The sequence below is a fragment of the Microtus ochrogaster genome, chromosome 15, assembly GCF_000317375.1.
Source record: "Microtus ochrogaster isolate Prairie Vole_2 chromosome 15, MicOch1.0, whole genome shotgun sequence".
In the NCBI taxonomy this organism is placed as follows: Eukaryota; Metazoa; Chordata; class Mammalia; order Rodentia; family Cricetidae; genus Microtus; species Microtus ochrogaster.
Window position 1 is genome coordinate 5,059,589 of NC_022017.1, and position 14,332 is coordinate 5,073,920.

At 54.7% G+C, this 14,332-nt stretch overlaps 2 protein-coding genes across 2 annotated transcripts; both read right to left on the reverse strand.

Annotated features, from left to right (window-relative positions):
- Positions 1–1,689: 1,689 nt before the first annotated feature.
- On the reverse strand, positions 1,690–3,892 carry Aqp6 (aquaporin 6). Its single transcript, XM_005353910.2, has 4 exons — positions 3,500–3,892; positions 2,730–2,888; positions 2,422–2,502; positions 1,690–1,895 (listed from the first exon to the last, which is right to left on the reverse strand). The coding sequence occupies exons 1-4, from the start codon at positions 3,890–3,892 to the stop codon at positions 1,698–1,700; spliced, it is 831 nt and encodes a 276-aa protein (XP_005353967.1). The 3' UTR covers positions 1,690–1,697.
- A 7,018-nt stretch (positions 3,893–10,910) lies between these two features.
- Aqp5 (aquaporin 5) lies at positions 10,911–14,308 on the reverse strand. The gene is made up of 4 exons (XM_005353911.3): positions 13,831–14,308; positions 12,658–12,822; positions 12,131–12,214; positions 10,911–11,578 (listed from the first exon to the last, which is right to left on the reverse strand). Exons 1-4 carry the CDS (start codon positions 14,191–14,193, stop codon positions 11,393–11,395), a joined length of 798 nt encoding a protein of 265 aa, XP_005353968.1. The 5' UTR covers positions 14,194–14,308; the 3' UTR covers positions 10,911–11,392.
- Between the last annotated feature and the right edge of the window lie 24 nt (positions 14,309–14,332).

Below are 14,332 nucleotides of genomic sequence, written 5' to 3' on the forward strand. Positions count from 1 at the left end.
AAGACAAGTGCTTATCAATTATCTCGCTTTCTTTTCTTTTTTTCTTCCTTTTTTTTTTTTTATAATGGATTTGGCTGCTGCATCTCAGGGTACCATGGTGATGGGTGCCATAGAGATGAGAACTGACTTGAATTGGCTTATCTCTTCATGCCAGGGTCCCTTCCTAGCCCCACCCCCACAAAGCTCCCAGGTCAGAAGACCTCAGAGAGAAGGCGGGCAGGGAGCTGCGGAGCAACCCAGTGAAGAGAGCAGAAGCTGCTTTCTCTCCCTCTCCATCATCCCTCCTTCCCATTACCAACAGCAATTGTATTCAAACCCAATAATTACAGTAACTGCAACAATAATCATCATTTATTGGAGTTGTTCTACGAGCATTGAACTCCCCAAGCATCTTCTAACTCGCTGTTGCCACAGCGCTCTCTGCAGGAGGCGTGTGCCCATTTTACAGTGGATAAGCTGAAATTCAGACAAGACCCCCACCACCACACGACCGAGCTCTTATTAGAGGCAGAGAAGATGCAGAGCAGCCTTTAACATCTACCAAAATCAATTCAACTCCCAGGCTCTTTCTGAGGTGCCAAACCTCTAATCTCGATTTTCTGGGTCATTCTGTGGTCTCATTTAAGAGGACTTATTTAAGAGCTTCTTTGGGTCCTATGATGCTGAGAACCAGACTGGAGAGGCTCTGGCCCGGGATGTAGACTTTAGTACAGGAGTAGAGGTTTTCCTGTGTCTACACTGAGGGGCCCCAGGGGAAGACCATCTGATCCAGAGCGCCTTAATGCTGTTCCTTGCTAACCTAGGAGAAGGCTCCTCTGTGTCAGCTGGTTCCACGGTGCGGGGTGCGGACCTTCCCGAGCATTTGGGAAGGAGGAATGAAGCCCTTTTAGGAAAGCGATTTCTGTCCTCAGGAAACCCCACTCCAATGGATCCCCAAACCACTCTGAGAGCAAAGACACCCTGTGAGAAGGTCAGTGTTCCCCTCCTTTCCCCAGTGGAAAAATTTGGGGCTTCCTAAAGCTCCCTCATCAGAATCCAAGCAGAAAGACTATATGGGTCCCAATTCCCTTTTCTCCAAGATAGGGATCCAGAGGCCCAGGATGCCATGGGGTCCTGCTGCCTCCCTTCACGCTTGTCCTAATGGAACCAGAACCAGGATCACAGGAGGGAGAAGGCGTTACAGGTATGGGGGGGACTGGGGACTAGGGGGGAAGTGGAGGATCTAACGGGAGGAGGGGACCAGCAGGAAGTGTCCAAGAGGGGGTGTCGGGGAAGAGGGTCAACAAAAGTAAAGTATGGATGAAAAGGATACAATGAAACACATTACTTTGTATGTAAAATTATAAACACCAAAAGAAAGAAGGAAATTCAAGAAAGATCTTGGAGAATTGAATTAACTGGATGGATTTATTTCTATATTTTTTCTATTAATGCAGAAGCCAGTCATGGTGGTGTGCCCAAGTCCCAACTATTTCATAGGCCAAAGGGGAAGACTGAATATAAGGTCAGCCTGGGAGAAAGGCAGGGAAGGAAAAGAAGCAACCGTTTTGCCAGGGATAGGATTGGTACCTACTTAGAATAAGTGACCAGTCTCCCGATCCCCCCAACACCAGGGACACCTCAAGCCAGGTCATACAAGGCAAGCCGCCCACCTGCATGCCGCCCTGGAAGCCCGAGGGGCCAGGAGCTGGGCAGTGTCACACGCTCACTTCTGTGTCCTCTGAGTTCGTTTGGGATTCTTTCTTCTGGGGCTCCGCATCTACCACTTCCTCCACCTTGGTGGTGCCCACGAGGATGGCCAGTCGCTGGGCCACAGTCTTGGTGTCAGGGAACAGGATGAAGTTGTAGATCAGCGAAGCCAGGACAGCCCCTGTGAGGGGTCCCACCCAGAAGATCTGAGGAGACAGAAGTAGGTGGGAGCCATCAGTAGCGCAGGGTGACTTGAGAACTATGCGCCCAGGGCTTCCTTCCTCCCCTGAAGGGTGCAGCCAAAGCTAAAGCTGGGGCTCCAGTCCTCTCCCGCTGTTCCTCTTCCTTCTCACCTCTCCTGTTTTAGCCCTGACTATTGCTGTTTCTATCTCTGCTTCTGTGTGGTCTATTTCTGTTTGTCTTTTCTTTATTCAAGTTTGAAAATTGGTCCAGCTGGAGAAAGTGAAGAAGGAAGCAGAACATAAAGCCTGGGCCAAGGCTGCAGCTCCTGCCCTGGCCCACTTCTTGCCAGTCCCTGGATACTGCAGGATATTGGAGCTGAAAGAGCCAGGATGCTCACCTATGCTTTTTAAATGCAGGAAAATTTGTACTCCTGGATGGTCTAAATGCCCTGGTGACGAGAGTGGCTGATTTTCTCCGTGTGGATTTCCTAATGGTAAAGCCTACTAGCTCTAGTCCTCTGTACCCCACGCCTAACAGTGGAGGGCTCACCCAGTGGACCGCGAACTTCCCGACAATGACAGCAGGACCAAAGGAGCGAGCTGGGTTCATGGAACAGCCAGTGAAGTAGATCTAGGGAAGACATTCAGGATCAAAGTATGAGGGGGTCTGAGGCAGCCTAGGGGAGGACATCCCCCCCCCCCACCTCGGCTAGCCCTATATTACAGGGCACTCACTACCTCAGGCCACAGACATGAGGAGCTCAGGGAAAGATACTTCCTGGCCTTTGGAGCCCTGGAGTTTCTACAGGGAGGACTCCAGTGTGTGCACATGCAGGGTGTTCCTTTTTTGCTCCTTACCCCAATGAGGTGGCCCAGGGCCACAGAGATCCCAATCATGGCAGCTGGGGAGCCCAAGGTCTGCCGACTGTCCATGGATGCGAAGACACAGAGCACCAGCTGCAGCGTCAGGATCAACTCCACGGCCACCGCCTGGCCGGTTGACGTGCTATTGTGGACCTGGGCAGAGAGGAAAGGAGTGTGCCAGAGTGGATGTGGGCTCCGCCCACGGGACAGTGAGACTCCCTAGGTCTAGTCTTCTCTCAGTCCCAGAACCCAAGGTCTGAGCGGCCAACTCCTATTACTGCCTGATGCCTGTGGAAGGCGCCTCTCCCACTCTGCCATTGAGGGAGGCCTGTGGTTCAGGGGGACAGGGAAGTAAGGGACAAGAAAGTTGAGGACAGATGGAGGAGGCTGTGGGCAGTAGTGGAAGCGATTGCGGGAGGGAAGCAGGGACCTGGGAGATGGCAGAGGGGCGGACACAGCAGAGCACTGCGAGTTACACAGTGCGGGCAGGGTCCCCTCTGTCCCTCAGTCCCAGCCCCACCCCGTGCCGGCCTTTAGATGCCTGGTCCTTCTGACTCCCTCTCCTCCCTGTTCCATTCCTGCCCTGCCTAGATGAATGCCCAAGTCCGTTCCTCTAGAACCCAGAGACCTGCTCGGAGCAGCTGATTAGTGCATGGCTACCTTATCCGACCCCTCCACCCCGCTTTGCTCCTGTCTGGACTCCCACCCTTACCACCCGTCTCTCTCTCCCGTGCCCTATCACCTGCGGCATTCTCTGCACCTACCACGTTGACGCCAAGGGTCTCTCGGACACCTCCTGGAGTTACCCCATAAAGAAGAGCGGCTCCAACGGTGGCCCCTGCCAGCTGGGCGGCAATATAGGCCATAGCCCGAGGCAAGGAGATATGGGACCCTACGAGGTAGGCCAGCGTTACAGCAGGGTTTGCATGGGCCCCGCTGGTCTTCCAGGAGATCTGCACAGCTGTGGCCGTGGCCAGGTTGAAGGTGATGGCGATTTGCAGCACAGAGGGAAGGGCCACAGGCCAGGGCAGGACAGAGCCCACACCAAAGAAGACATACAGCCCCGTGGCCAGGAACTCAGCAAACAGAGCCTTGCTGATGGCTGTCCAGAGTCTGCCAGCCAGTAAGAAAGCCCTACAACACAGCCTTGGCTCCATGCCCTGTCACCCTGTGCTTCAGGCCTGCTGCTCCTGCTCCTCTCTGATTCCCCTGTCTCGTCAGGTCTCTTGTCCCCTGGTCTCCCTTTCTGTAGTGGCCTGCACACTGTTGTTCTCAGGAGCAAGCTGCTCAGGCTGACGGGGAGCCTGCTGAGGGCATTATGCGTGTCTTGGGGTGGGAGGTGCAGAGGGTTGTGCTCACGTGCCTAGCTCCACCTTGGGCTCACCTGATGGGGAGAGCAGGCCAATAAGGGGGTGATACTGGGCATTGAGCTGGAACCTTCCTGGACAGCCAAACACTGTCTTCTCTTAAGAAGTCTAGCCTGAGACCTGGAGATTCAGAATGGATGTCAGGTCCCCAGGGTCAGCTCAGAGACAGCAGGATCACTGAGAACCCGAAGTTCAAGGCCTGCTTCAGGGTTTCCCATGTCTAACCATCTAGTCTCTTCCTCTGAAGAGGTGGGGGTGTATCCTGTGCCCCATAAACCTAGCTATGAAATTAAGGTCTTTCCACCATTCCCACCTAAAGCCTCACTCCCGTGTTACAGATGCGAACAGAGTCAATTTTGCTGAGGATATGTGGTCCTGGGTATGTGGCAGGAGCCATGGAGTTCGGATTCACCACATAGTCCTCAAACTGTGCCAGCTGCCACATGGGGCCCTGACCAGTTCTACTGTCCACCGGGGAGTTTCCTCCAGCCCTTCCCCCTCTTCCTGCCTCTCTGTCTTCTCTTACCCTCCTGTCTGCCTCTCTAGCCCTTGAACCCTGTGATTTATCAGGTCAGATGGTTTTCTACTTTTGCCCCTATGCTGATCCTAAAGTGTCACCAATGTCTAGACAGTATCCCCTCATTCCCCAGCAGCTTCTTTTTTTTTTTTTTTTTTGGTTTTTTGAGACAGGGTTTCTCTGTGGCTTTGGAGCCTGTCCTGGAACTCGCTCTGTAGACCAGGCTGGTCTCGAACTCACAGAGATCCGCCTGCTTCTGCCTCCCGAGTGCTGGGATTAAAGGCGTGCGCCACCATCGCCCGGCAATATTTATCCATTATTTATTTATTATTTATTATGTATACAGTATACATAATTCTACCTGTATACATGCCGAAGGCCAGAAGAGGGCACCAGACCTTATTACAGATGGTTATGAGCCACCATGTGGTTGCTGGGAATTGAACTCAGGACCTTTGGAAGAGCAGGCAATGCTCTTAACCACTGAGCCATTTCTCCAGCCCCCAGCTTCTTTTTTTTTTTCTAGACAGGGTTTCTCCGTAGCTTTTGGTTCCTGTTTTGGAACTAGCTCTTGTAGACCAGGCTGGCCTCGAACTCTCTCCAGCAGCTTCTTTTTTTTTTTTTTTTTAATTTTTTTTATGATTTATTTATCTTTATGTGCATTGGTGTGAAGGCGTCAGATCCCCTGGAACTGGACTTTCAGACAGTTGTGAGCTGCCTTGTAGGTGCTGGGAATTGAACCCCGGTCCTCCGGAAGAGCAGTAAGTGCTCTCAACCTCCAAGCCATTTCTCCAGCCCCCACCCCCAGCAGCTTCTTAAACAAAGGTTTTCCCTCTGTGGAGCTGACCAAGCAATACTCTCACCCTGCCTTGCCCTGGCCCCTGGCTGCACCTGCCACACACAGACGGCTCTGGCTATCCTCAAGCTCCCCAGTCTGTCTCCAAATGCATCCATCCCCTCCTCCCTCTTTTCTTTTCTCCAGTTCACTTTGGTGGTACCTAAGAAGTATCCTTGGCCCTTCTCCCCATAAAGCTATTGAGCCCTGCTGGTTTCGAATCCTGCTTGCATCGGGGCTGTGCCCTCCTCCCGCAGCCCTGCAGCCATCAGCCAGTTGGTGCCCTCACTGTGACACCAACTAGTCAACTCTCCACACTCCAGTCAGAACTGAGCTTCACAAAGGCGGTGATCAGCCGGCTGCGCTCTGCTGAAGTCTCTGCTAGGCCTCCGCCACCCTCTTTGGCCAGCATCCTGGGGTGAGCATTCTGCCCCTCGCTGAGACTCTCCCTCTTCTGGGAGAGCCCTCAAAGCTCTCTTTGCCTGGGTAACTCCTAGCCCATCCCTGAGGCCAGCTTCCAGTGTCACCTGCTTCTGTCCCGGGGAAGGACATCTCTGTGTGTTGTCACAGCACCTAGGCAGTTCACACACAGTCAGGACACTGTTGCTGCAGAGTTGATGTGTCTCCTCAGCAAGTGCTAAGCCCTTAGGAAAGGAATCACATTTAGTTCATCGCTGTACACAGTGTCTTGCATGGAGACTGCCTATACTAGATACTCAGTAACGAGCAGGTGGCTGTCACATTGGCTTCATTCTGGTCTGCTGTTCCTATGGCTGTCCTCCTGCCCGCTCACAGGCACAGGACTGAATTCTCTGACATCTTCAAAGGACCACAGGCTCTGCCACGCCTTCCCCATCTCGGTCCCAGGCAAGCCCTTCCCTGCCCCCTCTGTTCTTCCAGCTGTCCTGGCTTTCCCTTCCTCTCCTCAGAGGAACCTTGGTTTCTCACTGGGCGCAGCATGCTCTTGCCAGTGCCCCGCTGTTAGTCCCCGTCCTCGCCTCCGTCCCCTCTCTGTCTGGTCTGAGCTGCCAGGCCCAGCTGGCAGCACTGGACGCTGTGCAGGCACAGCCGTAATGGCACGTCTCTGCCTCCTCTGTAACTCTCCTGCCCCCTCCCCAGCTTCTTGTTGACACGATGCCTGATCAGGAGGGATAGGGGACGCCAGCTGGGAGTCAGCTCCAGTCTCCTTTAGGCTGGACACCCTTGACCCCAGGGTGAACCTGCTGGGGCCAGGCACCCATGTGCCCCTGGCCTCATTGGAAGCAGAAGCTCTGCTCAGCTAATCCTGTCTCACTGGCCCCAGAAGATTCTCTTTCCCTTTTACGTTTGTTTTTTCAAGACAGGATTTCTCTGCATAACCTTGACTGTCCTGGAACTCGCTCTGTAGACCAGGCTGACCTCGAACTCACAGAGATCTGCTGTCTCTGCCTCCTGAGTGCTGGGATTGGTGCTCTCTCCCATTCTTAAAATTTATTTTCTTTACATTTTTATTTTATTGTGTGTGTATGAGTATATGCACAGATTGTATTCAGAGGACAACTTTCTGGAGCCATTTCTCCCAGGTGGGTCCTAGGGATTGAAGTCATGTCATCAGGTTCGGTAAGGTGTCTCTCCTCACTGAGCCATCCCCCTGCCCATCTTCAAACCTCCCCCCACTGCACAAACTCCTTGTTTCATCTGACTTCCCATAATTTTGGGTCAACTCAACCTGTACCTCCCATCCTACCTAGAAAGCTAAGCCTCCAGCCTTCTTGCCCACTTCCTACCAGCTGAGGGCTCAACCATGGCCCACACCCTACCCAGCTGCCCATGGCTCTAAACAAGAGGTGGCCTTTCTCTTATGCCAGAGATCCTTCCAAAATGCCACAGTGGTCACATCACCCATCAACCCTTCAATGGGTCCCCTTTACCTCAATGACCAACATGCAAGGAGAGATTGCTTCCTCCTGCCCCACTTCCCACCCCCGCCTGTCCTCTTCACCACAGCTGGGCCAAACATTTACAGTGTCCCTTCTGAGCCTTCCACGTTGGCGAGGCATTTCTTCTGTCCCTCCTTCAAGATGGTTTTCAAGTGCAGTTTCCTTGAGAAGCCTTCCTTGGTGTTTGTCCCTAGCAGAATCTAAGTGAGCAACAGAGAGATGTAGGATTGAGCAAATGGGGGAGACTGAGGGGTGCCCTCAGCGTACCCCAAAGGCCTGCTTCCCAGCCCTCTCCTGGGCTGTGCCTGGTAGAAGGATGCCCGTTTACCAGCTGCCACATCTGACCTAGCCTGGTTCTGGATGTGTGCCGACAGCAGTAGTGGCTGTGGGGAGAGTTTTGGTAACACAAGCAGAAGTGTGCTGAATATTGTCACGTGAACTGCGCCCTGATCAGCTGCTTGGCTTCTGTGATGGCACAACCTTGCTTTTAAGTGGGTATTGTTCTTATGAGCCCACGGGTTGGGAGAGGTTTCTGAAGACACCTCAGGAAAGTGCCTCCAGTCAGAGACACTATTGGCTCCCACTCCCTCACCTCTGGGGCACGGCACTGGAGAGTAGACACAGAGAAGGGTTTCCACTGCCGTGGCAGGCCAGGGCCAAGTACCACCTGCAGCCCTGCTCTGCTGGCGGAAGGGAAAAGACACTAAGTGCCCTGACAGCTTCTTTCCCAAGATCATACAGGACAGACCTCCTTGGCTCCCACTCAGCCTGGGACAAGGTCTTTCACCCCCTGCGGGCAGGCAGGCATTGCCCAGTTCCTGGTTTTCCTGCTCCAGCCAGCACCATCCTGGGCCCAAACAGTCCCAGACTCTAGTGCCAATCTGAGCTCACTCATGCTCAGAAGTCTTTTGTCCCAGCCCCACACCTGGCTGCCTGCTGCTTCTCCTAGACATAAGCTCCCACTGAAGCCCACTGAGGCCGGGGGAAGTGGTGTGTGTGTGGGGGGGGAGGGGGCAAGGCCAGCAAGAGAGAACTAAAGCATCATCACAAGGAAGGGGCTCAAGCCAGTATGTGTCACCTCGCTGGCTCTGACCAGACTGACAGGCTGCCAGGTCACTCTTGACGGAGGAGGGGGCTGAGCTGAGGGGAGCTGCAATCAGATCCTCCCCCAAATTCTTCCTCCTGCCCACCCACCTAAACTGCCACCTCCTGCCCACCACCGTCCAGTTTTAGCTCGAATCTTCTTCCATCTATCACAGCACCTTGTCCATCCACTGCTGATGGGAACCGGCAACTTCCGGAGAGATGAATAGACGCAGAGGAAGAGCCTTCAGCTGGAGAGTATGGGCTCTCCGTCCATGCCACCTTCAGGCAGAGAAGTCTGTCCAAGAGCTGACAGGGCATGTGTGTGCTTGGGTGGATCTGCCACAAGTGCACTGCCTGCACACAGTACATGGAGCCTGGCTCTTTGAGCGCACCAGTGACCAGGGTGGGGATGGGGGCGCCATGACTGTGTCTCGCATAGCCATGCTAAGAGAAGAGGAACACACAGGGAAGATATAGCCTCCCCAAGCACAGCTGCAGGTCAGTGCCACAGCTAGGAGCCCCAGAGATGGATAGGATCAGTGTATGTGTGTGTGCGTGGCTCTTTGTCAGTTCATGGATGATCACACACAGGTGCACAGCGCCCCCTGCTGGCAAACCTTCCTGCCCACGGCTCTAACTGGATCAGGCAGAGCAGTAACTCCTCTGCTTCGATGCCCCACCCACGCTGAGAGTCTGTCTCTTGTAGGCCCCTGTTCACCCTGTCACAGGTCCCTTGGGGCCTGTTAGACAGGAGAGTGCAAATCAGAGTTGTCTGAAAGCTGAACTGGTGTTCTGTTGCCCTCTGCACCTCCTCCTGGGTAGTGAGGTACTGGGCTGGCGAGGGGCTACTCCCTGGTTACCTCAGAAACCTAAGCCTGGGACACCCTCTTTGTGCTCTTGAGCAGCCTCGTCTCTGCCTGGATCCAGAGTCCAATCCCAGGGAAGAAGTGATGTGTGTGGATTTGGTGGGCGAGTCTGCCCCCTGCTGGCTAGAGCTGGCACTTGCAGTCAGCACCCTCACTTGCAGGAAGTGGGAAAGAGAAGGCAAAATGCAGTGTGTGTGTGTGTGTGGTGTGTAGGGGTAGGTTCTGTGTATTCTCCCCTCCCCCCAGTTGACTGGTGTTCTGTGGAAACCTGTGGGGCAGGCAGGTTTGGGTCCAGCAGTTTTCACTGCCTTTCAGACCTAGGCTGTTTCGGGGGTAGCCTGGGTGGGTTGGCCTCCCAGCCTGGGTCTGCAGCTTCTCCTTCCCATTCCTGCTGCCTCTGACCCTGCTGAGGCGAAGCTGAGGAGCAAGGGAGAGGTTCTGCTGAGGAGCAGCAGACTCAAGGAGGAGCTGGAGAGCAGACGTCCCTACTCTCTCAGAGGTACGATCCTTACTAGGGTCTAATTCCCAGTCAGGATCTCACTTTCCTCATGGCAACCCAGGAGGCAGGGAAATAGATCCCAATTCATGGGCTCCTCATCCCAGGGGTAGCAAGATTTGAATGTGGGACTGTGTGGTGGTGGTGTATGCCTTTAATCTCAGCCCTTGGTGAGCGAGGCAGCCTGGCCTACAGAGACAATTCCAGAACAGCCCTGGAACTCAAAACAAACTTGAAAAACAAAATAAAAAACAAAATAAAAAAAGATTTGGAGGTGGGTGGCCAGTTTCCACCCTGGATTCTAACCATGGTGCTGGGTTGGGTGCTGACTACTCATGGGTCTTTACCCGCTCCTCACTGAGAGGCCGTTGGTACTCCTTGCCCTTACCTCATCTGGCCCCTCACAACCCTGTGAGGAAGCGTTTGGATACATTTTACAGGTTAACAATGGAAGCTCAGGAGTTTCCCTAGTGTCAACAGCAACTGGACAAGCAGGTAAGGACAGGAGGGGTAAGGGGGTGACAGGATCCCCTCCCCACCCTGCCAAAGGCAGAAGACAGAAGCCCCGAGGAGCTGGGTGGGGAGATGCCGTGTGCCTATGAGGGAGATGGTAGCCTCTGAGCACAGGCTCCAAGACGCCGCCTTTCAGAAACGATGGAGTCCCAGAGAAGGAAGCTCCAGGCTGGTGCTCTCGGGACTGAGAGCCTCTCACCCCTTTGGAATCTCAAGGGCCTGTGTTGGTTCCCTCCCCACCCTACCTGGCACAACAGGCCCTCCTCAAGTGGCAGGGACTTAACATAGCCGAAGGGATAGGCAGAACGGCCGTGTGATTTGGCCATGGACCCTCTTCTTGGCCCTCCCTGGTCTCTTGTGCTGTTTCTGTGTTTTTCTGTTTCTACATGTGGTCTCGCCACCCTCCAGCTCTCTGGTCCTGCCCGCCTCCCCTAGCCTCAGCCTTTCCGTCTGGAGGACTTGTCTGACAGTCTCTGCGCCCTCTGATGAACATGTGTGCGGGTGTGGTATCACAAAGGGAGATATGACTGGCCATCGTCCCAAGAGGTTTCTAGAGGGAGATGACAGCAGAACATGAAGATTGATGGTTTTACTGGGAAGTGCCCAACCCCAAAACCAGCACCCCCCCATCCTTGACCAAAAATAAATAGGATGGCATTCAATGAACCATCTGTTCCTCTGCTGAGGGGTTCTGGGGGATGTCCCCTCTGCCCACATGGGGGCTGGCTTTGGCACTTGAGAGGTTGGGCTGGGTGACATAGCAGGCTGCTACCACCCCTTTCTGTTGTGGTCCTAGGCAGTCTGTGAGCTTGGCACTGCAGTCACAGTGTCTGAGGTCTGCCCCGTGGCATTCATTCTGAAGAGACCCTGTCCCTGTCAGACTCCAGCCCCTGGCCCCACCCGAGTGTCCCGCTGTGGGCTTCTGTTTCCATCTCTATCGTCAGCGTGGATCCAGTGCTTCTTCCCCACCAAGAGGGCGGTGGGAAGGATGCTTCGAGGTCTAGTTTTCTTCTTTGCCAGCAGTTCAGGGATGAGGGACTGGCCCCTGCCTGTGCTGGTCAGTGTGCCGTCAGCTCTATGGTCTTTTTCCGCTCTTCCCGATGGTCTTCCCAGTCCTCGTCCGGCTCGTATGTGCCTTTGACGACGGCCACGCGATCACTGAGGCTCAGGGAGGAGGGGAAGAGCAGGTAGAAATAGAGGATGGCAGCCAGGATGGCGCCCACAATCGGCCCCACCCAGAAGACCTGCAAGACAGGGTTAAAGCAGAAGCTGAGCCCCGAACTCATGGCCTTCCTCATGAGGACACAGACACGCAGACCCTCCAAGGAGGCAGGCAGAGCCCAGGACAGACAGGCTTCCTAATCCCAGTCTAAAGAGAGGCAAGGCAACCTTCCAAGTAGGCAAACAGAGCCCCCAACACGATGTCTTCCAAGGGACAGAGCGGAGCCAGCAGTCCCCTGCTGAAGCCCCAACAAGGCTCTGCCACCCTTTTCTGCACTCTAAGCCTGGCTGACATACGGATACAACACACTGTTCAGAGGGACAGTCCCAGAAAAACATGCCCCCAACATCTCCACTTGGACAGAGACACACACAGATGCCCGTTCCACTTCTAGAGAAGTGTTGGTTCACTCCAACCGTCGGGCTTCATTTCAGCCCATTCTGTGTTCCCTTCTCCTTCCAGCCCCCAGGTTCTGGGCCCATAACAGCCAGAAAGTGCGATCACTCCTGGACTTTCAGTTCAGTTCCCTGGGTTTCCAGCGCCTGTTAGGGAGCCAGGGGAGGCCCACACTCACCCAGTGGGAGGGGCTGAACCGATCCATGACCACCGCTGGACCGAAGGAACGGGCTGGGTTCATGGAACAGCCGGTGAAGTAGATCTGGGTAGATGGGGGTCACAGTGAGGAGGGCACCGTCCCTTCCCCTCCCACAGAATTCTGGCTCTCTCAGGTCACAGTGTAGGGACCACCCACATCTCAAAGTCGGGTTTTCCAGTTCCTAGGTTGCTGACACTGTTCACGCAGCCCACCTGACCATCAAACCATGCCCTCCAGACCATGTCCTCTTCCCTTCTCAGCCTCTTTTGGGCCTAATTCTCTGACCTCACCCTCCCTTACACTTAGTCGCACTGTTTCTCAGTCCAGAGAGGCTTTTGGGGGAGTTCAAACCTAGGGCACATTAGGACTACAGTCCAGAAGCCCCAAGACCAGTCCTTAACCTCTGCTGGGTCTCATCTTTCTGGAGGAGTCGCTGTTCTAGGGCTCCATATTCATCCTGAGTGGCCTCTCTCCATGACATCCCAGCTTGTGTCAGCACTACTCACCCCCACAAGGTGGCCCAGTGTGACAGACAGGCCGATGGACAAAGCTGGGGAGCCCACTGGGCTGGTACGGCGGGAGTCAGTGGAGGAGAAGATGCAGAGAGCCAGCTGGAAGGTCAAGATCAGCTCCACCACTGTGGCCTTGCCAGGCGTTGTGCTGTTGCTGAGCTACAAGGAAAAACTGGATTAGGTCCCTGCTGCCTTCAGGTTCTGTGACGGTTCTGGCCTTCAAGGACATCTAGAACCTGAATTCTTGGAAGCCAAGCCCTCTGCATGAACCAGACAAGCCATTCGTTACAGAAACTATACTTCAATGTGCACAGGCTTGAGGCTCAGGCCTGTAGCCAGAGGGTAGGGTGTCAGAGAGTTTTCCTGAGCACCATCGTGTCAATGGCTCTGCCCAATCCCCAGCCCCCACAAGCTGGCATTTACCCTCCCTCCTGTGGGCAGCTGCCCAGTTTGCCTCCTGCAAACTGCCCCTGGCCTCCTATCCGTGCCTGACCCGCTGCTGGTGCCAACCTCAAACCCGTCTCTCCAGTGTGGCTGACTCACGGCTTGACAATGGCCGCGAAAATCCTCCTCTGTGTTTGATTAATGAACCCAGTTCACATGGGACAGGGGGCTGAATCTAGGGCTGCAAAAATGGGGAGACAGTAGGGGGCAGGAGCAGGGGTTACAAAAGGGGGAGCCGGTATTTGGGGAGTGTCACATCATAGCTCTAAGTGTAACACCCATGACACTTGCTATGCTATGCCCACCTTAATGATATGGCTAATAAATTGGAAGCCCATGAAGATCGGGGCTACCCAAACCACGATTACGATCCATTTCTCTTTGAAGGAAATGGATTTCCATTAAAAGTAAACGGCCAAGGAAATGACAAGAAAAAGCTCACAGGTGAACCTAGAAGCCGAGGGGATGTTTCAGCAGCCATGGGGAGCAAGGCCAGGCAGAGCAGTGTAAGAGGAGGGGTAGATGAAGTAGAGTGTGAGGAGAAGCTGGGACAGGGGGCACAGCTTGGCCAGGAGGTTGGTTGGTAAACCTATTTTTCCTGGTAAAGTTGTTGTGCGCCAGCCTTTTGGTTGTACCCATTCTCAAGATGGAGAAGCATGGAGGATCTGGTCTTAATGTCCCCAGGGTCTCTGTCCACGCCTCTACCGTCTGCTAGGCACTCACCGCATTGACGGCCAGGTTGCCCCGCGCATTGATTGGCGCCAACCAGTAGAGGATGCCTGCCCCAGCAATGGCGCCCACCAGCTGGGCTGCCACGTAGAAGATAGCACGAAGCAGCGAGATTTGGTTGCCTACTAAGAGGGCCAGAGTAATGGCCGGATTGATGTGGCCACCGCTCACAGGCCCCAGAGCTTGAGCCAGGGTACCTATGGCCAGGCCAAAAGCGATGGAGATCTGCAGAATGGAGGGCAGCGCTGAGGGCCACTTGAGTGCCGAGCCCAGGCCAAAGAAGACGAAGATGAGGGTGGCCAGGAACTCCGCAAACACGGCCTTGAAGAAGGCCACTGAGCACACCTCCTTCTTCATGGTGGCCTTGGGTGCCCGGTGGCAGCGGCAGCGTCGCAGGGAGGCCGTCGGGGCGGCGCTGGCAGCGGCGGGCCTCTGGTTTCGGGGCTCTGCGCACGGTGCGGCGCCCACTCCGTGGCAGGCGGCCTGGCGCGGGCCG